The sequence below is a fragment of the Colletotrichum lupini genome, chromosome 3, assembly GCF_023278565.1.
Source record: "Colletotrichum lupini chromosome 3, complete sequence".
Lineage (NCBI taxonomy): Eukaryota > Fungi > Ascomycota > Sordariomycetes > Glomerellales > Glomerellaceae > Colletotrichum > Colletotrichum lupini.
The window spans coordinates 2,058,227-2,083,646 of record NC_064676.1 but is presented as its reverse complement, the minus strand read 5'-3'; the positions used below and the strand labels follow the sequence as shown (position 1 = coordinate 2,083,646).

The 25,420-nt window shown below is 54.7% G+C and overlaps 8 protein-coding genes across 8 annotated transcripts; 3 read left to right on the top strand and 5 right to left on the bottom strand.

The window, feature by feature from the left end:
- Positions 1 to 76: 76 nt before the first annotated feature.
- CLUP02_05353 (uncharacterized protein) lies at positions 77 to 3,111 on the bottom strand (the record flags this gene model as incomplete). The annotated part of the gene is made up of 3 exons (XM_049284360.1): positions 77 to 1,124; positions 1,176 to 1,300; positions 1,360 to 3,111. The coding sequence occupies 3 exons, from the start codon at positions 3,109 to 3,111 to the stop codon at positions 77 to 79; spliced, it is 2,925 nt and encodes a 974-aa protein (XP_049141503.1).
- Positions 3,112 to 3,120: 9 nt separating this feature from the next.
- CLUP02_05352 (uncharacterized protein) lies at positions 3,121 to 6,789 on the bottom strand (the record flags this gene model as incomplete). Its single annotated transcript, XM_049284359.1, has 16 exons — positions 3,121 to 3,244; positions 3,315 to 3,485; positions 3,559 to 3,676; positions 3,803 to 3,915; positions 4,036 to 4,127; positions 4,203 to 4,278; positions 4,348 to 4,365; positions 4,431 to 4,561; positions 4,622 to 4,793; positions 4,855 to 4,924; positions 5,022 to 5,460; positions 5,624 to 5,970; positions 6,037 to 6,400; positions 6,490 to 6,533; positions 6,587 to 6,618; positions 6,680 to 6,789. 16 exons carry the CDS (start codon positions 6,787 to 6,789, stop codon positions 3,121 to 3,123), a joined length of 2,421 nt encoding a protein of 806 aa, XP_049141502.1.
- Positions 6,790 to 8,411: 1,622 nt separating this feature from the next.
- On the bottom strand, positions 8,412 to 8,681 carry CLUP02_05351 (uncharacterized protein; the record flags this gene model as incomplete). Its single annotated transcript, XM_049284358.1, has 1 exon — positions 8,412 to 8,681. The coding sequence occupies one exon, from the start codon at positions 8,679 to 8,681 to the stop codon at positions 8,412 to 8,414; it is 270 nt and encodes an 89-aa protein (XP_049141501.1).
- A 1,314-nt stretch (positions 8,682 to 9,995) lies between these two features.
- On the top strand, positions 9,996 to 12,063 carry CLUP02_05350 (uncharacterized protein; the record flags this gene model as incomplete). Its single annotated transcript, XM_049284357.1, has 7 exons — positions 9,996 to 10,135; positions 10,200 to 10,273; positions 10,339 to 10,699; positions 10,758 to 10,811; positions 10,877 to 11,565; positions 11,666 to 11,770; positions 11,849 to 12,063. 7 exons carry the CDS (start codon positions 9,996 to 9,998, stop codon positions 12,061 to 12,063), a joined length of 1,638 nt encoding a protein of 545 aa, XP_049141500.1.
- A 936-nt stretch (positions 12,064 to 12,999) lies between these two features.
- Positions 13,000 to 14,205, bottom strand: CLUP02_05349 (short-chain dehydrogenase; the record flags this gene model as incomplete). The annotated part of the gene is made up of 3 exons (XM_049284356.1): positions 13,000 to 13,167; positions 13,447 to 13,554; positions 13,702 to 14,205. 3 exons carry the CDS (start codon positions 14,203 to 14,205, stop codon positions 13,000 to 13,002), a joined length of 780 nt encoding a protein of 259 aa, XP_049141499.1.
- Positions 14,206 to 15,942: 1,737 nt separating this feature from the next.
- Positions 15,943 to 18,416, top strand: CLUP02_05348 (uncharacterized protein; the record flags this gene model as incomplete). Its single annotated transcript, XM_049284355.1, has 6 exons — positions 15,943 to 16,098; positions 16,185 to 16,586; positions 16,647 to 16,902; positions 16,955 to 17,149; positions 17,203 to 17,403; positions 17,476 to 18,416. 6 exons carry the CDS (start codon positions 15,943 to 15,945, stop codon positions 18,414 to 18,416), a joined length of 2,151 nt encoding a protein of 716 aa, XP_049141498.1.
- Positions 18,417 to 19,447: 1,031 nt separating this feature from the next.
- Positions 19,448 to 20,017, top strand: CLUP02_05347 (cupin; the record flags this gene model as incomplete). Its single annotated transcript, XM_049284354.1, has 1 exon — positions 19,448 to 20,017. The coding sequence occupies one exon, from the start codon at positions 19,448 to 19,450 to the stop codon at positions 20,015 to 20,017; it is 570 nt and encodes a 189-aa protein (XP_049141497.1).
- A 596-nt stretch (positions 20,018 to 20,613) lies between these two features.
- On the bottom strand, positions 20,614 to 24,889 carry CLUP02_05346 (ABC transporter transmembrane region; the record flags this gene model as incomplete). Its single annotated transcript, XM_049284353.1, has 6 exons — positions 20,614 to 20,640; positions 20,702 to 22,918; positions 22,975 to 23,701; positions 23,757 to 23,851; positions 23,909 to 24,567; positions 24,622 to 24,889. 6 exons carry the CDS (start codon positions 24,887 to 24,889, stop codon positions 20,614 to 20,616), a joined length of 3,993 nt encoding a protein of 1,330 aa, XP_049141496.1.
- Between the last annotated feature and the right edge of the window lie 531 nt (positions 24,890 to 25,420).

Here is a 25,420-nt window from a genome sequence, read left to right as displayed (position 1 = left end):
CGTGAAGTACAAAACAAACAAAGTAAAAAGAAATATCAAAATATGGCTCGTAATGAATAGCAACAACAACAAATCATCATGACATGCCGACTGCCCAAGCAGCGTGGCCTAGCTGCTTGATCAGCAGGCACAAATTCTCGACAATGGGCGGGTGAAGATCCGCCGACTCGCGAAAGTTGGCCCGGAGCACTTCCTGGGCCACTTCCATGCACGCCTTGGGATCGTCGAGCGACGCCTCGGTGGCGCCGGCCCTACTCATGGGTCCTAGGATCACCGGCCGCCCCTGGTTGAAGCCAATGAATCGGTGCACCAGGTTCGACTCGGTGCCGTCCAGAAACACCTTTTCCTGGTCGAACCCTTGCACCGGCGTCTTCCCCGTGCCGCTCGTCTTGGCGACCACCCCGTAGGTCCAGCACGCCAGAGCCGCATGGTGGACGGCGATGGCGTAAAAGTCTTTGAGATGGCCCTGGGGGAACATCTTGGCCTGACGCAGGATCTGGACTGCGTGCCAGAGCGACTGGCGCGCCTCGGCGCTCTGCGACCACTCGCGCAGGTCACCGAATACCCGGCGCGCCTGGTCCTCGCCTTCCTTGCCAGAGAAGAGCTGTAAATCGTTGAGGGAGAGGTGCAGGTTCATCATGAGAAGATGGAGCACCAGACTCTCCTGCGTCGAAAGCATCTCGTGCCAGTCGGAAGTGACCAGCAAGAAGCCCTGCAGGTCTTTGCAAAGCTCCGCATGTCTGGAACGTAGTACCTCCTCAGACTTCCCTCCAGAGTTGTTCAGCCAAGTCCGGGTGCGCAAGACGGAACACAGCTGGAGATACTCAAGAATGAGCGCCCAGTAGCCATGCAGGTATATCGAGATTGCAAATTGCAGATCTAGTCGCTGGCGGTTCGTCGCCAACAAACTGATGTCCCGGAAGAGATCACCGATCGAAGGTGGTCGTTTTCTCTGTCCGTTCGTTCGTTCGAGATAGTGCATCTTCCATTCGGCCGCCGTCTTTGCAAACCACAGCTCCTTTGCTTCAGGGAGGGGCAGGGTAAGTTCCGAGTACGACATGGAGGGGTTGGTGAGTGTTGTCATGGAGGTCTGAGCGTCTCGCACGAAGCAGTGGAAAAGTAGTCTAAATGCGTTAGCACAAGGATATCCCGGACCTTTGGGTCTATAAGCTTACCTCTTCCACGACTCACGCTCGCACCAGGCCCTCCATTTTTTCTCCAAAACTTCGCCTTCGTCCGACATGTTGACCTCGACCATGGGGTACGATGCTCGCTGGAATTTGCCGCGATATCTCATCATCTATGCAAAGCATTAGCAACCAGGCTGTGGGAGACGGACAGCTGAAAATAGCTACTTACCGTAATAGGAATCATGAGATGACATTCGGCGATCTCCATCTTGCGTCGGTTCCCGCTCCACAGACCAATGTCTTGGCCCAGGATCAGAGTCTGCACAAGGCCGAGATTTTTGATCGTGGTGTTGGCATCCTCGAACCTTGCCGGGATGGTAACTCGGACCGCTTCCTGAAGAGCAAACCCAAACTTGCGCAAGGTTTGCACCGGAGTGAGGGTAGCCCCAGCTGAAGCTGCCACAGCTAGCCATTCTGGCCACTGGGCGTTCATGGAGAACGAGCCGTGGTGAATCCATTGTGACGTCTGGCAGAAATGTTGCGCCAGGTAGATGTGGATAAGGCTGTCCATCACCTCAAGGGACGGAAAAGAGGATGCGACGCGGCTCATGATGTTGTCGTTCTTGCAGGTTGACAAGACGATTGCCAAAATCTGATCCCGGCCCGACTGGTCCAGTTTGTCCCTGACAATCCTCGCGTGCTTCTTCCGGCTTTCGGTGAAAACAGCGCTGCTTGTGTCGTCGGATGGTACGGAGAAGTTTGGGTGCTCCAAATAGCCCGAGTCGAGCTTGTTGGGCGCCCATTGCCACGGTGATTCTGTCCAGACCTTGACAAGCGTTTGGCGCATTTGGACCAAATCGACAGAGTCGTCGGTCCGAGGCGTGAAGCTTTGGTTGGATCCGGTATTTCCCATGCCGTCCATGTTCCAATGATCCAGAAGGCCAAAGTCCACTTCGTTCAGTTCGAGATTCGAGTTGTCGCAAAAGTCCAGGACAGCTAGACCCTGTGCCTCGGCCATGCGCGACGCTTCCATCTCTCCTGTGTAGATGACATTTTGGAGAAAGTCTGAGAAAGGCAAGGTCATGTCGACACCTTGCTGGTTGCCGATCTCGTAGTTAACAGGCATGCCGGAGGCGTTGACTTGTTGCATGGCATTTTCTGTCGTTGGTATGCGGCCTGATTCCGACTTGATGGTGTGAGCAGGTCCCAGCTGGCCACTGTCGTCTCTGGGCGGCAGCATTGCATGTTGAGGGTTCTGTTGGTACGCTGTTGAGGGGCTGCTATCATAGGCAGATTGTGAGGGAGATGTGGCAAGAGATCCGGGCGTTGATGTTGTCTGGTGCGGGTTTCCCGAGAGATGAAGCAGATGCATGGCCGCAGCTGAGCCGGCTTCGGTAGATGAGTACTCGCAGTTTAGGTTGCGATTCCGGCAACGGGTGCATGGCTTTTGCTCCTCGCACTTGACACGAGCCGTGGCACAAGGTCTGCAGGCGTGAGAGACACGGCCGGCACCGGGTGAGGTATCGGTGCGACGTCTCTTTTTGTTGGGGTCATTGTCGTTCTCGTGATTGGTGACATGCCGCTTGAGGAGATCTTGGCGCGCAAAGGCTTTGCCGCATATCTGACACGCGAATCGCTTTCCAAGAGTATGGGTCTGAATGTGACGGGCGAGGTGCTCAGGTCGAGAATACCGCCGTTGGCAGTGAGCACACTGGTACAGACTGGCGGTAGCAGCGTGGCTCTGGGTGCCGCCCGGGGTTGGTGTGGGATAGGGAGATTGAGCTGTTGGCACGGGTGAAGGAGAGACGGATTGCGAGGGACCATTAGGGTTGTATGAAGGTGCTGCCGAGACGACTATTGTGGCATTCGGAGAAGGACCGGAGGCGAGGGGGTTGGTGTTACTGTTGGAAGCAGAAACCCGCTGGTCATCGGTACCAACGCCCCGGGTTGGCATCATGTTGTGGTGACCACCGTCCATCATGATGTTGTGTTAGTGAAGGTCGGGGCGGGTCCGGCAAATCGGCCGTGAAAAGGCCAACGGCGCCGGACGGAGCGGTGGTAAACCGTAAGCGGTCGGAAGAAGATGGTTGGCTGCGAACGGCAGCGCGCGACGGCTGTGTCGGCAAGCTGGACGGAAGGTAGGGGGGAAAAAGAATGTTGTGAAGGCAAAAAAGTTTTGCAAACCTGGCCTCAGGAAGGATAGATCCGATGTGGGAGGTTGTCGGGAGAGGGAGACGAAAAGGAAATATGAGCCAAGGGCGGCGGATCAGGTGCAGAAGCTTGCTTAAGGTAAGGTAGGTGGTAGGTGGAGAGCTTTGGTGCTGTGCTTCGAGTGTGCTGGTGCTGGTGCTGGTGCTGGTGGCCGGTGTGGGTGCAAGCCAAATAATAACCCAAGTTAGAGCGAAAAGCGTGCGGCTGCAGCCAAGACCAGAAAACTGCGGGACAAGAACTTGTGTCGTCTTTTCTTGGGAACGTTGAGGGCTTTAGCTTAAACCTGACTTGTCTTGTTGCCGAGAGTCTTTGATTTGACTCGAGGTAAGTTGAGACTGGAGTTGAGCTCGGGGAGAAGCCGTAGTAGTAGTAGAACAAGCACAAGTAAGGTAGTGGTAGTTAATCGTAGCCAAGCCAAGGCCCAAGTCAAGGTAAAGTAAAAGCAAGGTCATGTAAGGTACAGGTAGGCGTATGGATAGCGGTAGAGGTACCTTGATGTGAGGTAATGGAGACAAGGTTGGGTTGGACCTTGGGGCAAGGGGAAAGAATAGCCTGGTGGATGGTGGACTGTGAACTGTGGGACATGGAAGCAGCTGCTGCTCACTCAGGCTGTGAGCGGGACGACTCCTCTAAAAAAGACAAGGTACGTACTCGTAAGGTAGGTAAGGTGAGGTAAGGTAGGGTAGGTAGGTACTTGTCCGTCGAAATAAGCCTGGTTGTATCCGTAAAAGCCCAGTTGCTGGAGCGTCTGTGAGGCGCATTGAGCACGCAGACGCGGATGGGAAGCTGTGGCCGTGGATGTTGGGGGCGGCGCTATGCAAGAGGGTAAGGTAGGTAGGTACTCCGTACGGTACGGTGTACTCCGTTCGTAACTTGGTACCGGCTGCGGTTCGCAAGCGGGACGAAAAAAGAAGGCCAACCTGGAGACCTCATGGACCTGGTGGACGTGGTAAGGTGCCGCGTCAGTTCAATCACGGTACTATTCGTGGTATTATTTCAACGCCACATTGTAGTACGTCGGCCGCTGGTGATGAGTATATTGGCTTGACGGGCCAAACACGTCGAATGCGAGGGCTGCCCTAGAGGAACCAAAGACAGCGATCGGGGGTGGCCTCGTCATCCTCTGGCCGGCGCTGGACCTCAAAGGGGAAAGGCTCGAGCTGCCAGAGCTTCGAAACCCAAAACTCGGGCGTTGGTTGCATTTGGTGGAACGACCAGGTCTGGAGTTATGCAGGGCGACTGGAGAATGAGACCCAGACCTAGATCCCGGCCGAGGCGACGCGCAAGGGTCCATTGACGGCCGAGCACTGAGACGACGACGTCGCGGCTTTTCCGCGAAGACGGTAGGTGCTAGCTACCGAGTAAGAAGGTGTCTTGAGCTGATGCTGCCAATGATCATTCAGAGATTCAGAGGTGTAGCTGCTGTAAAACAAGAGTCCGGCCTGGCCTCGACTAGACTGTTGTAGTATCCGGGCCGTTGTATGACTACCGGTATGTGCGTGTGCGTGTTCACCAAGTGTTGTGACCATGCCTTAAAAGATCCGAAGAAGCTCCCCCTGTCCTATTCAGTTCTGTCTTGGTCTCTGGCATCGACGACAACATCAGCCGGCAGATGGCATCGCAAGAGGTCGGATGGATAACCTTGGAGTATCCAGGACACACATATACGGATACACACACCGGCCAAACCCCATTTTGAAGCAGTCTGAGGCTGAGAATAACGGGCAACATCATCAGACGATGCTAACCGATGCTTCACAATCCTCCGCTGTTGAAGAGGGCGAGGCTTCTTGGTGTAGGTATGTATATAATTGTGGGCCAGCATGTCATATCCCGCACGCGCACGCGTGTCTCCAGAGAAAGATCCCGAGCCGACAAATTCAGCCCGTCTAGTGGATAACGTAGGTAAGCAGATGGAGCCATTCATATGGAAGTAATCGGACATCCTGGCAGTCGCTCGAAACAGTTGATGGACATGTTGCCAATGCTGGCCACGACCCCCGTTGACCAAAGTCCCGATGCGAATTGGTTTGAGACGGGCAGAAGGCATGATATCCGTATGCTGCATTGCCATTTCCAGTCGTGGCCTCTTTGTCCATCTCTGGACCTCGTGGGCGGCCTTGTTCGGAGCACTCCGGCTGTCCCTTTTTTTTTTTTTTTTTTTTTTTTTTTTTTTTTTTTTTGCTCAAAGGCAATCGATGTCCAAGATCTTGGTAGGGGCGAGTCATCGATTTGCGCTGCCGATCGGGTCGGCTCAAACACTGGACAAAAAGTCAATTGACCCCGTTCATTATGACTCGCGACGAACGTGACGAAATGCCTAGCCGGCTTGGCCAGACAAAACTGCGGTGGTCTTCCTGCCTATTCACAGTGACAACTGACTTGACGGGATGGACCGCATTCACCGCCGCACAGGATGAGATCGCAAGTCTCCATGAGGATGCGTCTTGACCAGGAAAAGCAAATTGACGAGTGGAGTGAGGAATCGAGCGGCGGAAACTTCCTCTCCGCTCGCCGTGGACGGAGAAGCAAAGCCCTGCATCTATGCAGCTCGGTGCAGCGTGATGGGATGGATAATGACTTGCCAGGCGCAGGAGCTGGCGCAAGACGGTGCTGCGACTGCGGTTACCTAGTATCCGCAGATAAGGTACAGATACCTTTTTGTCCTTGCTGGTGTTCTAGGTAGTTGAGGTACTGGGATACTTGAAGAGTTGAAAATGTTGTGCACGCGATGGGCGGAAACTGTAGCACACAAAGTAGACATCGGGGACTCGGCGGCCCAGGGATCCCCGTAGCGGCCCCAGCAGTTCCCCATGAGAAAACATCAGTGACCAGTAACCAGACTTCCAAGGGACTCCAGACGCGGAGTTCAGAGAGGCACAGGTGACAGGGTGGTGCTCGTCAGTCGTCCAGAGTCCAGAGTCCGGTGCCAAGTGGAGGGAAGAGACATGTTGAGTACTCCGTGCCTCAGGTGGGATTCCGGCGGTTGATGAAAACAGAAGATGCAGACGGGATGCAGATGGCATGTCTTTCCCTCCCAAGAACAAGGCGTCTAGACTCTAGACATTATCAGAAGATTAGATACTCAAAGATGTTGATTGGACCATTGCAATATGGAAGGTAGGTACCTTATGAGAATGTGATGCACAATAGAAGGGATGGAAGGAAGCCACTGACTGTCCTGCCTTCCGTCTTGTCTGATTCATCTGATGGAGAGGGTAGGTAGGCACCTTAGGTAGGTGCACTCTGCAGTGAGGTGCTGCGCTGCGCTGCACAGCTGCAGATGTGTGCAAGTGCTGCGTAGAAAACATCGGCACGGGATTGAACAGGAGCGTTACGTAGGCCCTAATATCCGTGCCATCCCTGAGCCTGTTCGGTTGTCCCGAAAAGGCTTGGTGCCATGGTTCTCCCCGATGGAGACCCGCTTAGGGGTGGAGAGCTCACTCATCCTCTATTGATAGATCTCCCCCAGTAATTTTGATAATGGAACCCTTCACCATAGCAATTACGCACCACGCAATTCCTCATCCAAAAGCACGTCGCTCAAAATCATCTTGGGTCGTGGCACTAGACATAAGTCCAAGGTACCCTGCCTTCCTGTTCGTTTGTACACCACCTTAGGGTCTTTAGCGCCGCGGTACTTGTCTGCGCTAGCTAGACCTTAGCAAGGTTAAGTACACCATCTCTATTCTGGTGGCTTGAGTACGTACACTCACTAGCGCACGCTTAGAAGGTGCCTTCCTCAGGTACATTGCGCAGTACATACTACGTCCCTACCTACCTAGGCAAGATTGTAAAGTAGATACGTACTCCTGTCGGCGGAGAGGCCCCACACCATCCTCCCTCACCCTGCATCTGATTGCTGCATCTCTGATTCCACGTCGTCTCCTCCACTTGCGCCAACACTGCGGGCGGAATTTGACCACACTTCTTCTTCTGCTCTTGGTCTCGACTATCATCAACTCGTCCACTCATTGGCGCGCACTACTCCAGACACTCACAACTTCAGATGACAGCCCGCCGTGTCTGGTGTGTTTGCTGCTTCTGCGGTCTGCCAGTCGCAGGATGACGAAAGCCTGCCTGCCCCTCCCCTCCCTTTAAGCCTCGTCAAACATATCCCGGCAACCCTAATATCTTGACCGTCGATGGACCCGTGGCATGAAGCTTGAATTCTGCCTTACCTGACGGGGCATCTGGGGCAAGCTGAACAAAAGCAAACGCGTCTTTATTCACATGGCTCCATCACATATAGGGCCATGACGAGTTCACGTTGTTTCAACTTTTAACCCGCCGGCGCCAACGATCAGGGCCCAAATATGGAAACATGGTAAACTTCAACCGACGATGCCCATGCCCTTACTCTATTTGTTGTAAGTCAGATGGGAGAAACGTCATGTTGAAACACTCCTTACTCTAATCACCAGAATACGAGCCCATGAAATTGGTCCATCGCCTGGCCATACACAAGAGCCGTGTGGAGGAAGAGAAGAATGAGGCATCACGGAGCGACTGGCGCATGCAAGTCCACTCCTCTGAGATCCATAGTTGTATACCGCTCAACTGGTCAACCCTCGCCTACCCGCCTCGGCCCTCACATCCGACATCTCTGGAGTCTGGGACTCTAACATCATCCAAGCCTGCCTTGTCGACCTCGGCCCACGAACGAAGAGATAACGGCTCTGCATGTCGTTGACACATTCCAGGAACGGCACTCTCCGAGCGTCGTAGATGCATATGCAGTGCACTGCCCGCAAGCGAGGCTGGCGGGATCCGTCAAGAACCACATGAGCGGCCTCTAGAGGCTTTTCTTTTGCCCGGCCTTCACGGTCGAGAAGCATTACTATGGAGTGTTTACTGACGGTTGTCTAGTGTCCACGGCAACATATCCCTTCACAGATATTGCGTGGGGAGCGCGTTGCGCGTCTCCTAGACGAGACATGCGGCATGCCAGGGTCTCTCCGCCGGCTCTGGCACACTAGCCGACTAGTGTACTACCTCTTTTTTACTTTTTCAACCCCATATTAAGCACCAGCCACACTTTCTCACCACGTAAGACTGGCACACCGTGGATCATAACCCGGAGCTGATGGCCGAAAACGGCACTTTGGGTCCTATGCTTAGTTCATGCGGCACAAACTCTTCTCCTCTCTTTGAGGCTCTTTCCAGCAAGGCTTGGACCTGTTCAAGGACGGGAAACCTTTTACAACTGATCTTACGCGTGCGATGGTGGCGGGTTTGGGCGGGGCGGAACTCGGCTGGACTGCATTGTAAACTTCCATGTAGTCCATGATTCCCAGTTAAGATGATCAGCATCTTCATCATCATCATCATCATCATCATCAAGCACCAGCACACTTTTGGTGTCTGACGTCTGTTCGCAAGCGCGCAGGACGAACATGTCTCGACTTTCGAGGTCTTCCCTGCTTGCTTGCTTGCTTGCCTGTCACCTTGTCTCCGTCTCTTCTCTCTTCTCCGTCAGACTCCGTGTGAACAAAGTATGCAAAGACGGACACTTGCGTACGTCTCATCTCGGAGGGTGTCGCATCTGTCATCTGTCCCTTTTTACTCCCTCGTTGGCTCCTTCACTAGCGTTCCTGCTAGAACCCACCAATTGGTTTTCCTCTGGTCATGTTTCGGTCGCCCATGTCCAAAGGCTTGGCAAAAGGCTTGTTGGTGGAACTTGGCCCCTTGAAATCGAATACCCCTTAGTCGCGGATAAGACAGTGGCCGCTGCGGCTAAATCCTTGTCTGTTCCCATTCCTCTGCGTGCCAAGTCTGTCCTCATTTACCCTAGTGCTCAAATTCGGTGAGCAGGGTTGGGGCCTGATAATCTCCTGCTTAGGCCCGTCGCCTATCCCCGTCCGTCCTTTGGCTCTTGGGATGTGCCATCCAGTGTTCCTGGCGGCCCTCACGCACCATCCATCACTGCGACTCCACGCGTCGGCCTCTCCAAGGTATCGCCAGGTACTAGGTAGTGAGTGTATCCGTACACACAGACTACCGAAAGGTAGCTGTTGTCGTTCTCGAGGGAGCTGCGACGCCAGGTTCAGACTTTGCATCAGTCACCCTTCAAACTCGTTCGCGACTTGCTGTTCCCCCGCTATTGTTCTTTGTTCCTCGTCTGCGGCGACTCTCTACTGGTTATCTCTTCTTTTTCATCTTCTCAGAGATCATACCAACGAATCATCTGTGTTTGACATTGTTGAAAAAGAAGCCCCATGTTTCCCCACAGAATCCAATCAACGACGGGCTACCGAGACAGTAAAGCTTAAACCTTTTGCCGTCTCTCTTCTCTCTGCAAAGTGCTAGGTAGTAGTAGCAGTGAACCACGTCCGCGCCCGCCTATACCTCCCTTTTGATGCAACCACGTTGAACGATCGACGCGGCAGATACGCCTGGACTCGACCGTTTCATCGATCGGGCTCGTCTTTTTCAAGCAGGGGGAGTAGCCGCTTCTCACTACTCCCCAACTTCTTGGAACGGAATTCCGGACGACTCCGTTCACCCGGCTTGCAAACAGTGCGCCGTGACTTCTCTAGAAGACTCCCTCTGGAGAAAGGGCCCCATAACCTTCCAGAGATCCCGAGCCGAGGGCAGACAAACTGCATCGTCAGAATCGTCAGAACACGGGGGACTCTCGACACAAATCCAGTAATGGATAGCAACACAAGACATGTAGCGGAGGAAACAACGCGGGCGAGGACGTTGGGAAACGTTCGTTTAAGGCATCCAGAGACCAACGAGATCATATTGATCCCGACGCCATCAGCAGATCCAAACGACCCCTTAAACTGGTAGGTACTGGACTGGCGACCTAGATCGTCAAAGAAGCCAGGGATTTTCAGCTGACTCGCTTAGGCCACAATGGTACAAGTACTACATGGCGGGGTTGATATGCTTCGCTATGATGATGTGTAACTTTCTGGCAGCGGGTATGCTCGAATCCATCGTCTCCAGAGTACTCTAGAAGACGACCGGCTAACGAATGTCGTTGCAGGACCCTCGATCGCGTTGCTAGATACAGCCTTGGAGTTCTTCCCGGCAGCCGCCACCGATACTGATGTTCTCAGCCTCGCGATCGCCAGAACTGCTTACTTCTTCACGACAACCGCCCTGCTCCAGGGGGTGGGCAACTTCTTCTGGGTTCCGCTCGCCAACAAGTTTGGCCGACGGCCAGTCTACGTTGCGAGCTACTCCATCTACTTTGCATGCACAATATGGCTCATTTTCGATCACTCGTACGGCGGCTTCTTGGCCGGCCGAATCCTGATGGGATTTGGCGCTGGAGCCGCGGAGACGATCGCGCCCATCTCCATCGCTGACGTTTTCTTTCTGCACGAAAGAGGAACCATCATGGCGTGAGTGCTTGTTCTGGCAGAGAAGCAGGCTGGCAGCTCGCTAACGTTAGTGATACAGACTCTATACCGCGTTCCTTTCTGCGGGCGTCGGCTTTGGTGTGGTCATTTCAGGGTAAGTGATGGGGAAAGCGTCCCAGAGCCTGCCGGAAATTTTCTAACCGTCGTGTGTTCTGGCAGTCTCATCACCATCAACCATAACTGGAGAGTCATCTACCAAGTTTCTGCCGCTTTGGTCGGCGTTGTGCTCCTACTGGCATTCTTCACCTTCCCCGAGACCGCATACGAGAGAGACGAAGCGAGTGCTTGGAACCGCCTGGGTTCGATAGACGGGAGCAAACCCGGGTCGGTGAGGTCCGAAGGCGAGCTGCCCGCTCGTCCGCTAGGAGCTTCGACGACGACGACAAGACGCTCAAAGCAATCATACCTTTCTTCGCTGAAAATCTTCAACAAGACGCTGACGCAGGAGAGCCTGCTGAAGCTTGCGTTGCGACCCCTGGGCCTGATTCTCTTGCCGCCGGTCCTCTGGGCGGCGCTGGTGCAGGCCGTGACGGTCGGTTTCCTCGTCGCTGTGTCTTCCAATGCTGGTTCCGCCTTCTACACGGCGTACGGGTTCGATTCGTGGCAGATTGGCCTCTGCTTCATTGCCGGCATCCTCGGTGCGTTGCTCGGTATCCCGGCGGGCGGGCATCTTGGCGACATGATTGCGGATTGGTTTACTAGACGAAACGGCGGGATGCGGGATCCGGAGATGCGACTGCCTGGCATGGTCATCAGTATGGTTACGACTCCGTTGGCTCTCGTTCTCTACGGCGTCGGCATCGATAGCCAGCTGCACTGGATCTGTCCCACCATCGGCCTTGGACTTCGTACGTTGCCTTCCCCCCTCTCTCCTCTCCTCTCCTACCCGTCCCACCCCTCCATGCTCTTTTGTCGAAACGACGGTGTTTCTGATCATCCCATCTACAGTTACCTTCACCATCTCCCAAGGAACGAACATCTGTCTCGTGTACGTGATTGATGCCTACCGGCCCGTCGCCGGCGAAATCACCCTGGCCGTCATGGGCTTCAAGTGTAAGTGGGCGTCCGACTCTTGGCATCCCTCTTTTTGTCCGGCATGTAAAGCTGACTCTGGTCCTTGTCTTGCTGCAGCACTCTTTGGCTTCCTGTTGTCCTTCTACACCAATACCTGGGTTGAAAAGGCAGGGTACGACAATGCCTTTGGGGCCATGGCGGGCATCGCATCTGCCGTCTTGGTCCTGTGGGTGCCGTTATTCGTCTGGGGCAAGGCGATACGACACGAGTCGTGGAAGTGGCCGATCATCCGGTATATCCATTGGAACGAAGACAGGGAGGTAGGGGAATAAGAAAAGAGACGATGGAGAGAGGAGGAGAGAGAGAAAGAGAAGAGACCGGACGAAGTTGTAGTTTTCTTGTACCCATCCCACACCGATACCTTCACGGCAGCACACGTATAGCAAGGCGTTTCGGTACTTATAAGAATTGAGTTTTCATATTATGACGGGAAAAGAAGAGCACAGCAAAAATAAGAGGAAGGGCAAGCGCCTTTTACAAGCTTTAAGGTTCCTCCTTCGTTCTTTTTTTTTTCCTATCCGTAATTCCTCCTGGTCTTGCTTTGGCCTCCCCCCATTCGTTGCACCAATACGCAAGCCCAGGGCGTGCCCAGCCCACCTTGGCTCTTCGGGATGTGGGAGGAGCTGGGTCCCTCATTCCCGACACCAGCGCCGCCCAGGCAAGCGGGGTGGGGGGGCAAGCAAGGCCGCGGACAGGTTTAACGACATGTCTCTCGCCCAATCTCAGCTCTGAGCAGCTCGCAACAGCCCCGTTCCTGGACCCCTTGAACAGGCCATTTCATACAGATTTTTGATCATACTTTCTTGTGTTTTCCTTGAAAATAAACTTGCTCAGTGGTTCCTCAGTGGCTCGCTTCAACTAATCTGGCTGCCTAGCCAAAGTGGTGGTGGCCGTTTTTTTTTTTCCTTTCTGCCCTTTTGGACCCTGAGTCAATGATGAGTAAAACTTTATCATCATCCCTAGTTCTTGCGTGGCTGGCTTTCACGGGCGACGGGGTGTGTGGGCTATTAGTACCCATGTATCCGTATGTGCCAGGCTCTGTCCCAGACTCTCTCTCTCAGGCTTTCTCTCTCTGTGACCTCTGTTTCTCTCCCTCGTGACCTCGTCTTCTCTTAAAGAGGAATCCATACTCCGTCCAAATATTCGTGGACCGTACTCCGTTAAACCCCCCTTCCCGCTCGCTCTCTCTCTCTCTCTCTCTCTCTCTCTCAAATACTGAGCCCCCCGTCAATGACGGCGTTAGCGCCGGTGACGCTCCTGCTCCTGGCGAAGCACAGCACCTGGTCGGCCACATCGTCGACCGTGGCGAGGCGCTTGAGCGGCGTCCTGTCCCGGGCGGCCTGTTGTTTCTCTTGCGGGAACTGTAGGCCCCATTCCTATACACGCGGAACGGTGGGTATGCAGTGAGCATGTCTGTTTCTGTCTTTTCACGGATGTGTCTTGCCGTGATACGTATGTAGTTGGATGAGATAGACAAGGGGGGGGGGGGGGGGGGGGGGGGGGGGGAGGAGGGGGGGGGGGGGGGGGGGGGGGGGGGGGGGGGGGGGGGGGGGGGGGGGGGGTGGGGGGGGGGGGGGGGGGGGGGGCAGAGATAAGGGTAAGGTATGAGGGTTGGAGTGATGGGGAAGGGGAAGGGTGGGGATTGTGTAACATACCGTCAACATGAGGCCTGGAGAGACGCTGTTTACTCTTATTCTCGGGCCCGCTGCTAACGCGAGGCCTTTTACGAGGTGGATCTGGGCTGCTTTCGTGACGGCGTAGGCCTATGTTGTTTTTGCATATCGTGTTAGAGAATCCGCCTTGCCTTGCCTTGCTTGCTTCCTGCGCCCATACGATATTGGGCAGCAGAGATGGCGAGGACCAGGAGAGAGATGGAGAGAAACGAGATTGCAAAGAAAAGAATGTTTTACCAGTGAACTCCCGCTGACTTTGACACCGGCCAGCGACGCCGTCGTGATGAACGCGCCCTCGGCCTCGTCGAGGTACGGCCGCGCGGCGTGCATGAGGAACAGGTGCGACTTCACATTCATGTTGAAGCAGCGGTCCCAGTCGTCCTCGTCGACGTTGTCGTCGAGGTCCGCGATGTCGCGGAGCCTCGTCCAGCCGCCGTTGGAGAAGAGGACGTCGAGGCGGCCGCCGAGGGCGTCGGCCGCGCTCTCGACGAGAGCGGAGGTCTCGGCGCGGGAGGAGAGGTCCGCTTTGATGGCGTGGAAGCGCTGCCTTTGGCCTCCTTCTGTGGAAGAAGGGGAGGTGGACGAGAGGGACTCGAGTTCCTTGACCAGGGCGTCCGCGCGGTCGCTGTTGTTCGCGTAGTTTATGACGACGCTGTAGCCGTTGCGGGCGAAGAGTTTGGCTGTCGCGGCGCCGAGGCCTGCGCTGCCTGCTGTGATGAGGGCGGTTGGGATTGGAGACATGGTTTCTGAGAGTGTTCTGTTTTTCCTTTTTTTCTCTTCTTTTCCCCCCTAGTTCCTGTTGAATTTTTTTTCGATCGGCAAAAGTAAGGGGTGATGAGTGCGGTGTGAGTGTGCCAGTGAGCGCGGCCTTGTTCGGTCCCGACGAGCTCTGTGTTGTAAAGGAACTCCGGAGCTTTGTATCGGAATTCCGGTGTCGGGGCGGGGTAAGGTCGGGACCAGATTGGGGCCGGCATGCGCACCAAGGAGCCGAAGAAAAGGGCGGGGTAATGATTGCGGCAGAGTGCCTTACGCGGGTGCCGAGGGTTCCATGTGGGTTCGCGCGAGCAGTAGGGTTCTGATCTTATTGTTCCGTTTACCGTGGACTAGATCCGATGGGATGAAGTAGAACAAGGTGAGGCCTGGAAGAGTTTTGGTCAGATTGATATTCCCAATGAGTTGAGTTCAACTCATCCTATGTTTTGCCGTATTCGCAACATAAGCAGCTACAGAGTGCGATGGACAGGTAGGAATTGGATCATAATTGGAACTGGACCTGGAACACACAAATACCTGGTACTATATGCGGCAGATGCATCAGTTACAGAGGCACATATGCTATGACTTTGATTCAATGTCGCTTGGATGTATCCCCCCAATAATAGACATATTGGTGTAGGAAGTTGTGGTAAACTACAAGTCACAGTAGCAGCAGCAGCAGCAACAAGAAGAAACCCAACGGACCCACCCCCACCTGAGCCGATCTTTTGCTCGCTCCCCCCCCCTCCTTGACCGCAAACACTCCCCGACACATCCTTACCGAGAAAGTCTGTCTGTACGACAAACCATTCGGTTTCCAGTTCGACGCTGAAAATGTTTATTACAACCTTTTGAATAACGGCCGTTGTCACCTTCCCCTTGCAAGTTCCTGTGAATGGGCGGAGGGGGGACTACTCGAAGGAGGCTTACCGCTGAGACCTTTGTGCATAAGCTCAGCTGTTCGATTAGTCTCAAGTACTTTCAAAAGAGTTTATTCGGGACGATTGTTTTCTGCTTCTCTCATGACAGATGGGCACAGCTGTGAGGAACAGGGTTACTAGGTGATCGCATAGTATGGATGATGAGGCTAAACGACGTCCCGCGTATAACACGTCCCCTCCCCCGCCATGGTTCCGGCCTTCCGCCCGTCGGCAGAAAATGCGGGGGAGCAATCTGCCCAGCCAGTGGTCACCCTCTTTCGGTATGGCTTTTGTTCTGATGAGGAAGGGGGCATGATGACTTTCACTAGCTCCCTCCAATTCTTGCCCTGTGAGAGCTCGGCGATTGCAAAAAGTCCGGGGTTGCGTTGGCAGTTTTGATGGTGGTTGCAATGGAGACAAGGGAGGGAGGGGCCGAGCTGTCGAAGCCCAGCAGACCGAACGATCGACGCGGTGGCGTAGCGTCGAAGTCCGGGGCGGGAAGCGTTTGAGATGACGGGGAGTGTAAGTCGTACGGTCTTATTCGTTCCCCCGTCAAACATCGGTTATATCTCGTCTTCTTTTTTTTTTCTCATAACACATGGTTGCGGCCCTTTTTTCTTCACATCTCGGCGCTTCGGTCTCACACTTTCCCATCCACATTACTCGCAGCTCTGACATTCCCCTTAAACAATTCCTCGTCCACAAACAACTGCGAGAGTCAAGTAAAGGTCTTTGTTTCACAATCTGACCACAGAACAACGCACCCTCTTTTCCCTTCTGCACACACGTCCAGTTTGGCACCATGTTGGTCAACGGAGAGCCTCAGCGCCCTAATGGCGTGTACTCGAGTCCCATGGTCCACGAATATCCCCGGCCTCTCAAGATTGCCATTGTAGGCGCCGGCATTGGTGGTTTAAGCACAGCCATCGCACTACGCCGGCAAGGTCACCAAGTTGACGTAAGATGCCCCCCACCCGTAGCCTCATCACACTCGCCCCATTGCCCCATTCGTGCTGCCCATCGTACTCACGCTTTCAACCGTAGCTTTACGAACAGTCGAGACTCGCCAACGAGACCGGTGCCGCCGTACATCTGGCCCCTAACTCCAACGGTCTCCTGCGGAGATGGGGCATCTACGCCGAGACGTTCGGCGCCAACCCTTCACACCACTTCAAGGAGAGGGACCTGAACAACCAAGGCGGCTTCGACGTCGACATTACAAAGTCCCAGGGTCAATGGCAGCACCCCTGGCAGCTCGTCCACCGCGCCTACCTCCACAACGAGATCCGCAACGTCGCCACGGCTGAGGACGGAGAGGTCACCACGCCGGCCAAGCTTCATGTCGCGTCCAAGGTTGTCGGCGCGGACCCCGAGAAGGGCGAGCTGTCGCTGGAAGACGGGACGACCGTTCAGGCAGATGTCATTCTTGGTGCCGATGGTATTTACGTAGGTTAACGAAGGAGCGGAGGTGTAGTAAGGCTGGCGATACTGACATTCTCCAAATAGTCCAAGGTCAGGAAATTTGTAACTGGCACCGACTACAAGCTGTTCCGCTCCGGCAAGGCGGCGTTCCGCTTCCTCATCCCCCGCGCCGCCGCCCTCGAGGACCCCGTCACTGCGCCTTTGGTCGACAGGGAGAACTCACTGGGAATTTGGTTTGGTACGGACAGGCGTATTGTGATTTACCCGTGCAACAATAACCAGCTCCTCAACTTTGTTTGCATTCACCCGGATACCGAGTCTCAGGCAAACGCAAGCGACGGTAAGTCTCTTTCACCCCCCATCGTACAGCAACAAGACTGATGAAGCATTAGAATGGAACAAGAAGGGCTCCATCGAACAACTACTCAAGGTTTACAAGGACTTTGATCCTGCTGTGTTGCAGCTGATAAAGAAGGTTAATCCCGATGAAGTCAATGTATGGCAGTTGTTGGATATGGAGGCTATGCCGACGTGGGTGAATGGCAAGCTCGCCCTTTTGGGTGACGCCGCGCACCCTTTCACACCTCGTAAGTCTCGTCTTACCGAGACGTTCCACCTCAAGATACTAACAGAGCCGTAGATCAGGGGCAAGGCGCAGGCCAGGCTATGGAAGACGGAGCAGCGTTAGCAGTCGTTCTACCCAAGGGCACATCGCCCGACGAAGTCCCTGAGCGTTTACGTCTGTACGAAAAGATCCGCATGGAGCGCGCGCACAAGATCCAAGAGTTCTCTCGTCAAGCCGGCAAGGACAGAATACCAGGCCAACCACCCGCCATCAAAAGTTCGTGAAAGCCCCCCCTCTCTCACACACACATACACCCCCTGGCAAATCAACTAACACGACGAAAAACAGTGATGAACTACACAAACTACAACTTTGGCCACGACGAGCACGACCACGCGACAAAGATCTTCAACAAGTACCTCTGGTCCAAGAAGCAGGACATGTACTGGCGCATGCCCATCGGCTTCGGTCCCTTCCCGGGCCCCCGACAGGACTTCTTCGGCCGCCGGCAGCCGTCCGAGCTCGAGCGCACCTTCAAGACAATGTCGGTCAAGTTCCTCACGTCGCGCACGCTACTCGAGACCATCCTCCCCACGGACTCGTTCCGCTTCAAGGAACCGGGCACCGTCTGCGCCGCCTCGCTCTCCGTCACCCAGCTCAACAACATGTCCTGGCTCGGCGGCGGCGGCTACAACCATCTGGGTCTGTACATCCACGGCATCGAGTACGTCAAGCGCGACAGCACCGCCATCAGCGGCACCCACCTGTCTGTCTTGTTCGAGTCCCTGACGGATCCCATCGTATCGGGCCGCGAGGAGCTCGGCATGCCGAAGCTGTTCTGCGACATTGACCTCGAGCACCACGCCACGGCAGCGCGCGTCCGTGCCTCGTGGCGGGGCGCCACCTTTGCCGACATCTCGCTCAAGAACCTGCGCCGCGACGAGCCCGAGACGGAGCACGGCACCATCGGCGGCGAGGCGGACTACGGGATCCTGACGTACCGGTATATCCCCTCGGTCGGGCAGCCGGGCAAGGCCGACGCCGAGTACGCGTGCGTGGTGCCGCACGAGGAGGAGGCCAAGGACGTCCCCGCCACGGTACACGCCGTGTCTAGGGCGTCTGCGGCGGACGTCTCGGTCAAGATGGACGGTCTCGACTGGGAGAAGCTGCCGACGCTGCATCACGTTGCCAAGTTCCTGGCTGAGATGCCCATCTATGAGGTTGTGGGTGCCAAAGTCGTTGAGGGGACGGGCGTGCCGAACGTTTCTGCGGCTCGGAGGATAGAGTAGGGCAGTTTGGGAAGTCTAGGAGCAAGGGGAAGAGATTGTCATATCATCAGATCTCATGATGGAGGCATTGTGTATACTTTTTTCTCGTAGTGGCATCCAGGCTTCGGGCCTGGTGAATACCCAACATTGTACTTTGATAATCGAAACCCATAACATGTTTGGACATGCCCCAGATGAAGACGCTGACCATGCGCATCATTCTGCAATCCCGCTTCCAAAAGATTATACAGTAATCTTCTTCCTATCAACCTTGTGAAGTTGAATTATTCCACTTCATCTTTTCTCAGCCCCCTCCCCAAATATACCCGGCTCTTACAGTCGTCCGTGAGCCCGAACCCAAGATCTCAGATCAACGATGCATAGGACCCTTCAAGATCATGTGCAGAGAACAAACCTTCCACCCCAGCTTTCTGGTGGCCTTGTTTTTACCTCAGATGCACAGCCGTACAAGACCCGACACGTGTGAAGAGATTACAGTTTCATAGCGTCCGCCGTAGCTGTCCGCCCTCCCACACCCGTCCCCGCACAACCCACCTCCTCTCGACGTCCCGGCCCCACCTCCACTTTCCGCCCACTCGCTCCGGCATGGCAGATGGGTGCGAGAAGCTGGCGAAGCTCAAAGCCCGTACGACGCCGGAATGCCGACACGGCAACTACTTTCAAACATGGTGGTCGAGGAGGGGGGAGAGGGGGTGGGATGGCGCGGGGGAAAGGGAATGATCAACGGGATGTTACAGAAGTCTACTTTGCAGCTGTTCATTTGTAAGCTCAATGGGTTGCTTTTATTTCGAGGGGAGTAGAAGACCGCCCATCCTCCTTCTTGAAAGCTTGCTCGTCTCAACTTTCTTCGTCACACGGCTCTCCCCTCGACTTCGGCATGGACTATTTATACTTTTGACGTCTTTCAACAAACGTAGTAACTGCACCTACATCACACATAAACAGCTGGACACCGCAACCTCCCATCCGTCATCAACCTCGTACAAAACCACACTGAACAAGACAAACAACAGCACATACATCCCGCAACAATGGCCTCCCACGCCTCGCCCACCGACCTCCGCCGCCCCCACCGCTTCATAACAGACCACGACCCCTCCACGGGCAAGGCAATCTTCAACACCACCATCGCCCCCGAAATCCCGCAACAGACCGTCGGCGGCGGCGCCAAGTTCTACCTCGGCTACACCACAGAGCAGACCCCCGTCCCCCTCGCCCAGAACGCAGACGTGACCGCCTACGCCCGGCGCCTGTCGGACCCGCCCGGCATCGTGATCCCCGGCGGCAGCGTCGTGCGCATCGTCGACATGGCGCCCGGGTCGCTGAGCCCCATGCACCGGACCGTCAGCCTCGACTACGGGGTGGTGCTCGAGGGCGAGATCGACCTGGTGCTGGACTCGGGCGAGACGAGGAGGATGCGGAGGGGGGACGTGAGCGTGCAGAGGGGCACGATGCACGCGTGGAAGAACGTGAGCGAGACGGAGTGGGGGCGCATGTTGTACGTGCTGCAGGAGGCGGAGCCGCTTGAGGTTGGCGGGGAGGTGTTGAAGGAGGATTACGGGGTTGGCATGGGGGATGTGAAGCCTTCTTCTTCCAAGTGAGAGAGAGAGTTTGAGGGCCTTGGGGATTTTGCATCGAGACGCTCTACTGCGTCTGTGAATAGAGAGGCATTTTGATACAAGGTATTCTTTGCAGTATAGCAGGCTCATCGTGCCGTTGGACATCGTGGAGAGCTTAGGGCTCCGAATAGAAAGGAGGTCCTGAGACTAACTCACCAAAGCGTGGTTAGCTCCTGAAAAGCCACACGAATCATCACACTATTCGGCATTGCCGTAATCATTGATGGCCCTAGAGAATGTTTTATTGCAGACAGATGCCGCTCCACCATTGAGGAAATATCCGAGTCTATTTCTCCTGTGAAGCATCAGGCACCACCGGATCACACGTACAATATTCATGATAGTCATCTATTAGGGAGATGACACCGAGCATGTGCTGATGCCGTCAGGTGGGAAGACAACGCATGTTGGGTTCCATGTATTACGAATCTTGGAGTGTAGTTCTCTAGTAATGTACATCATGCTCTGCAGAGAAGAGAAAAACTCCATCCTTCTAGCTTTCAAAGCTATTCTACCTATCATGTAACACTCATACTCCTCCGTTCTGCACATCGAGGAGCCATATATCTACCAACGATCTATCTATCGAGTGCTTGGCTGTGACACTACGAAAAATAAGTCAGTAAATCTTCTGTCTCTCTGTTGCTTGGGGGTGGTGGAACCTACCATGTGCCAATACACACCCTTCTTCTTCAACAGTTCATTATGGCTGCCCTTCTCCAACAACTTGCCTTCACCCAGAACAAAAATGACGTCGGCATTCTGCACCGTCGCGAGACGATGCGCGACGACAACCATGGTCCGCCCCTTTCCTGCCCTCTCAAAGGCGGCCTGGACCAGCTTCTCCGACTCGGAGTCGAGGGAACTCGTCGCCTCGTCGAGCAGGAGAATATTGGGGTTCCTGATGAGGGCGCGCGCAATCGCCACGCGCTGCTTCTGTCCACCCGACAGGGAGACGCCCTTGCTGCCGATGTCGGTGTTGTACCCCTCGGGCAGGGACGCGATGAATTCGTGGATCGAGGCGTCGCGGCAGACCTGGTGCAGCTGCTCGTCCGTCACGGTGTCATCCTCAACTCCCAAGAGGATGTTCTCCCGGAGGGTGCCCTGGAAGAGCGTGGCCTCCTGGGCGACCAGGGAGAGCTGCTTGCGGTACTCGTAGACGTTGATGTCGTTGATGTTTTTGCCGTTGCAGAGAATGGCGCCCTTTTGCACGTCGTAGAAGCGTTCCATGAGGGAGACGATGCTCGTCTTGCCGCAGCCGGAGGCGCCTACGAGGGCGGCAAACTGGCCCTTTTCAATGGTCAGGTTGAGGCCCTTGAAGACGGACACGTCGCGGGTCGGGTACTTGAAGTGCACGTCGCGCAGCTCGATCTGGACACCGCCCTCCGAGTCGGGAATCCTCTCAGTCGCGGGGATGAGGTCCTGGTTCCGGGACTCGCGCATGTTGATGATGCGGTTCGAGGCGCCCGTGACCTGGGCTGCATTGGGACCGAAGCTGAGACCCTGTCCGGCGGCTTCCGCGCCTTGGATCACGGCCATGAAGCAGACGAAGAAACCCTGAGCTTGGTACTCTCCGGACGCCAGGAGTCGACTACCGTACCAGAAGATGAGAGCCTGACAAGCCATGGAAACCGAGTCTGAGAAACCAAATACTGCACTCGTCCACCGAGCTTTCTTGAAGGCATGGCTGACGTGGCCCTTGAGCAGGTTTTCATACCGTAAGCAAGTCATGTCCTCTAGTGTCAAGGCCGAGACTGTTCTGAAAGCCCCAATGGACTCGGCGGCGAATTTGGAGCTCTCGGCAAAGACTGCGGCGTTCATCTTGTCGAACTCGATCTCGTACTTGAAGCGGAGGTATCCCGATATGAGACCAATAGGCATCGTGACGCAGAGAGCGACCAGTGCCAGTTTCCAACCGAAAGCAAACGCAATAGAGATGGCACCAATGACGTTGAAGATTGCCGTGTAGACCATGGCCATATTGAGACCCAGGAGCTCCTCCAACTGCTTAGGATCTCCAGCCACACGAGCTGTAAGACTGCCGTGAGCGTTCTCTTCTTCATCGTAGAACGAGGTCTTCTGGAATAGAATAGCCTCGAAATACTGCTGCCTGTAGACTGCGCAGATAATAGCCGCCAGATGTGTTGCCACAAATCCCATGAAAAAGTACGACAGACCAATACCGATAGCAAGCACCGCCCACATGAGAGACCAGAAGTTGCTGTCGCTTCGGATCTTGTCAGGTGAGTTCAGGGGGTTGAACACTACGATGACTTTGGCAAAGAGGTATGCCTGCAATGGGGTTCCAGCCGCAGCACACGCCGCGAAGACGACGGTGAGGATGCAGAGATACCAACGGCTCCGCTGCTCGTACAGCAACCGACCGAAACTTTGGAAAAGGTTGCGATTCACAGCCTCGGACTTTTGGCGTGTACCACTGGCCTCGGACATTGCAGCGCTCTTCTCCCGGCCAAGATACTCGCCGAGGTCTTCCTCCTTCGGGTTATCGTCATCGCTGGCTTCCGTTTGGTCTCCGAGGGATAGTTGCTGGGCATGGACCAGCCCGTAGTAAACACCCTCATCATCCTCTAGGAGGCTCTCGTGGGTGCCTTGTTCAACAACCTTGCCCTTCTTCAGAACAATAATTCGATCGGCCTTCTTGATGGTAGAAAGTCGATGGGAAATAGTGATTGTCGTGCGGTTCTGGGAGACCTTGTCGAGAGCAGCTTGAACGATTCTCTCGCCGCGAACATCAATGGCGCTGGTGGCTTCGTCCAGGATCACGATCTTTGGCTTTCTGACAATGCTTCGGGCAATGGCAATGCGCTGACGCTGTCCGCCAGAAAGCTTTGCGCCACTGTCGCCGACAAAAGTGTCATAACCCTAGAGGCTCACGATTAGTATGCGTTCGCAGAAGCAAGGCAAGGCGATGTACTTACGTCCGGCAGGCGATCGATGAATTCGTCGGCGAATGATTCTTGGCAAGCTTCCTTGACAAGAGCTCTCTTCTTATCCTCGGATTCGTCTTCCCACTGTGAGCCAATCAATCCGTAGGCAACATTCTTGAAAATCGTATCGTTGAAAAGGAAAGGCTCTTGTTGAACAAGACCAATTTGTGATCGCCACCATTTAAGATCGATGTCGTCGAGGGCATGGCCAGAAGTAGAAACGGAGCCTTTGAGCTCTACGGAGGGTCCGGTTTCCTCGGGCTCTGGCTTTTCCTCATCGTCAGACTCATCCGCTCCGTTCTTCTTGCTTTTCTTCTTCTTTTTCTTCTGGGCGTCCTTCACCTTGTCCTTCTCGATCGTCTTGGCGATGATGTACTGGTCTTGCAGGGTATACCATCTTTCAATCAGGCCTACAATTGTGCTCTTGCCGGATCCCGAGGGGCCAACAATAGCCGTGACCTTGCCCGCCTCGATAGTCAGGTCCAGATCGTCAAGAACTTTGACGTGGGGCCGGCTGGGATACGCAAAGGTGACTCCCTTAAATTCGATGTTCTGGTTGGCGGATACTTCAGGCTCCTTCAGCTCTCCCGTCTTTGGACGAGGAGCGTCAATGACAGTCAAGAATTCGCATGCCGCGACCATTGCCTTGCTGATGGCGAGCAAAGGAGTGCTGATACGCTCGAGGGACATGACAGTAAGCATGACTGACATGAGGACACTATCTCGTAGGTTAGGTCGTGATTCAAGGGTCCTTGTGGCTCAGCGTTTCTTACATGATGACTTCGCCGACATTGTCAACTCTCCCGTCAACCCATGAGTGTGTGCCGTACCAGAATGCCAGTCCGAAAGTACCGAAGAGAGCGAAGAACTACGGTGGATTAGAACAAATTGCCATTCCAGACTAAGGAAGAGAGTGTGAACTTACAATCATGCCGAACTGGAGAGCCATCAAAGGCGCCGTAGCTTGGCCCCTCTGACGAGCAACATTGACCCAGCGAGCATACCGAGCAGCGATGCGGTCTTCAGCACCACAGGCAGCAACCATACGAATGCTTGAGAACGCCTCGCTAGCAACAGCAGAAGCTTTGCCTTCCGCCCGGGTCACTTGACTGTGGCCCTCGATGATAAAAGGCAACAGAACACCCAAGACCAGGAGGATGAAGAGAATCACCGACGCCGTCACAAGCGTCAAGGACCAATTGTAAGTGAAAGCCACAATGATGGCAGTCCAAATTGTGCCATTGAACTCGAGGAAGACGCCGAGCTTTTCCGAGATACCAATCTGGAGCGTATTCGCGGTCGATGTGATGGTGCCGGCAGCGGCTCCAGCTGGCATCGAATCGAGTACGTGGATAGTCTGGCCGAAAAGGCGTTGGAGATAGTGCAAACGAATTGCAGAAGACAGCCGAATGCCAATCATCCTAAACGCGAACTTGTTGACATAGTTGAGGGCGAAGCGAGCCAGAAAGAGGATGAAGAGGTAAAGGGCCTGTTTGTCGGCAATCCTCTTGAAATCGTCTGGAGATACTGAGCCGTCTCCTGAAGTGAACCCGTTGAACTGGTTGACGAGTTGGCCGAAGATGACTGCGCATGTAAGTCAGATGGTCAGTCATTACGAACAAGGTTGTATTTCCTTACTGTTCATCAATGGCAACGTGGTACCGGCGGCGATGGAGGCGATGCCAGCCGCAAAGTAGGCGAAAATGTCCCATTTCGTGGCGTACGTGAACACGCGCAGGTAGTCCTTGAAAGTAGGTTCCCGTTCGGGCTTGATCTTGGTTTCGGGAGTAGGCGCATCGTCCTTGCTTGAAGTTGAATGTACCGCATCCTTTTTGTCGTCGAGGACGCCTGTTGCCACTGGAGGCAGGGCGTCTGACGGCACCGTACCCGTCTCGATGTTATGCATGCTGAAGCGTTTGTTTTTCGAGAATCGGACTCAAGAAGACATAGTTAGTCGGTCGTCGGAGAGATGAAATGATGAAAGAAGCCTGCATCCAATGATGGTTCGGCTCGGCAATGGGAAAGAAGATGTAAAGAACCCAACCAAAATGTTTTTCGTGTCTCATGAACATGAAGAGGAAAGGGTAGGAGTCGAGCAGACCGGGTTGGTCCTAAACGTGTTTATACATCTGTACTCGAGAGAGAATACATGTAGCCAAAAGGGAGTGATGGAAGCCTCAAGAGGGGACGACTTGACGTCGAACCCCAAAAAGAAGCGGATTCCTAGTCTATTACATCTTGTCGTAAAAAATGGCCTTCTATCCAGGCGTGGACTTTTACGAGACGTGCAGCAGCGCCCTCAAAGCAACCTTGACCCGACTAGTATTACGGCACGTAGGGGTACCAGCCGGGGGACTCCAAGTTCAACGGACGGTAGGTGGGTCAGCATAGGCCCACTTCGGATGGATAATCATCCCGCTTAGGAATGGTGGGAGCT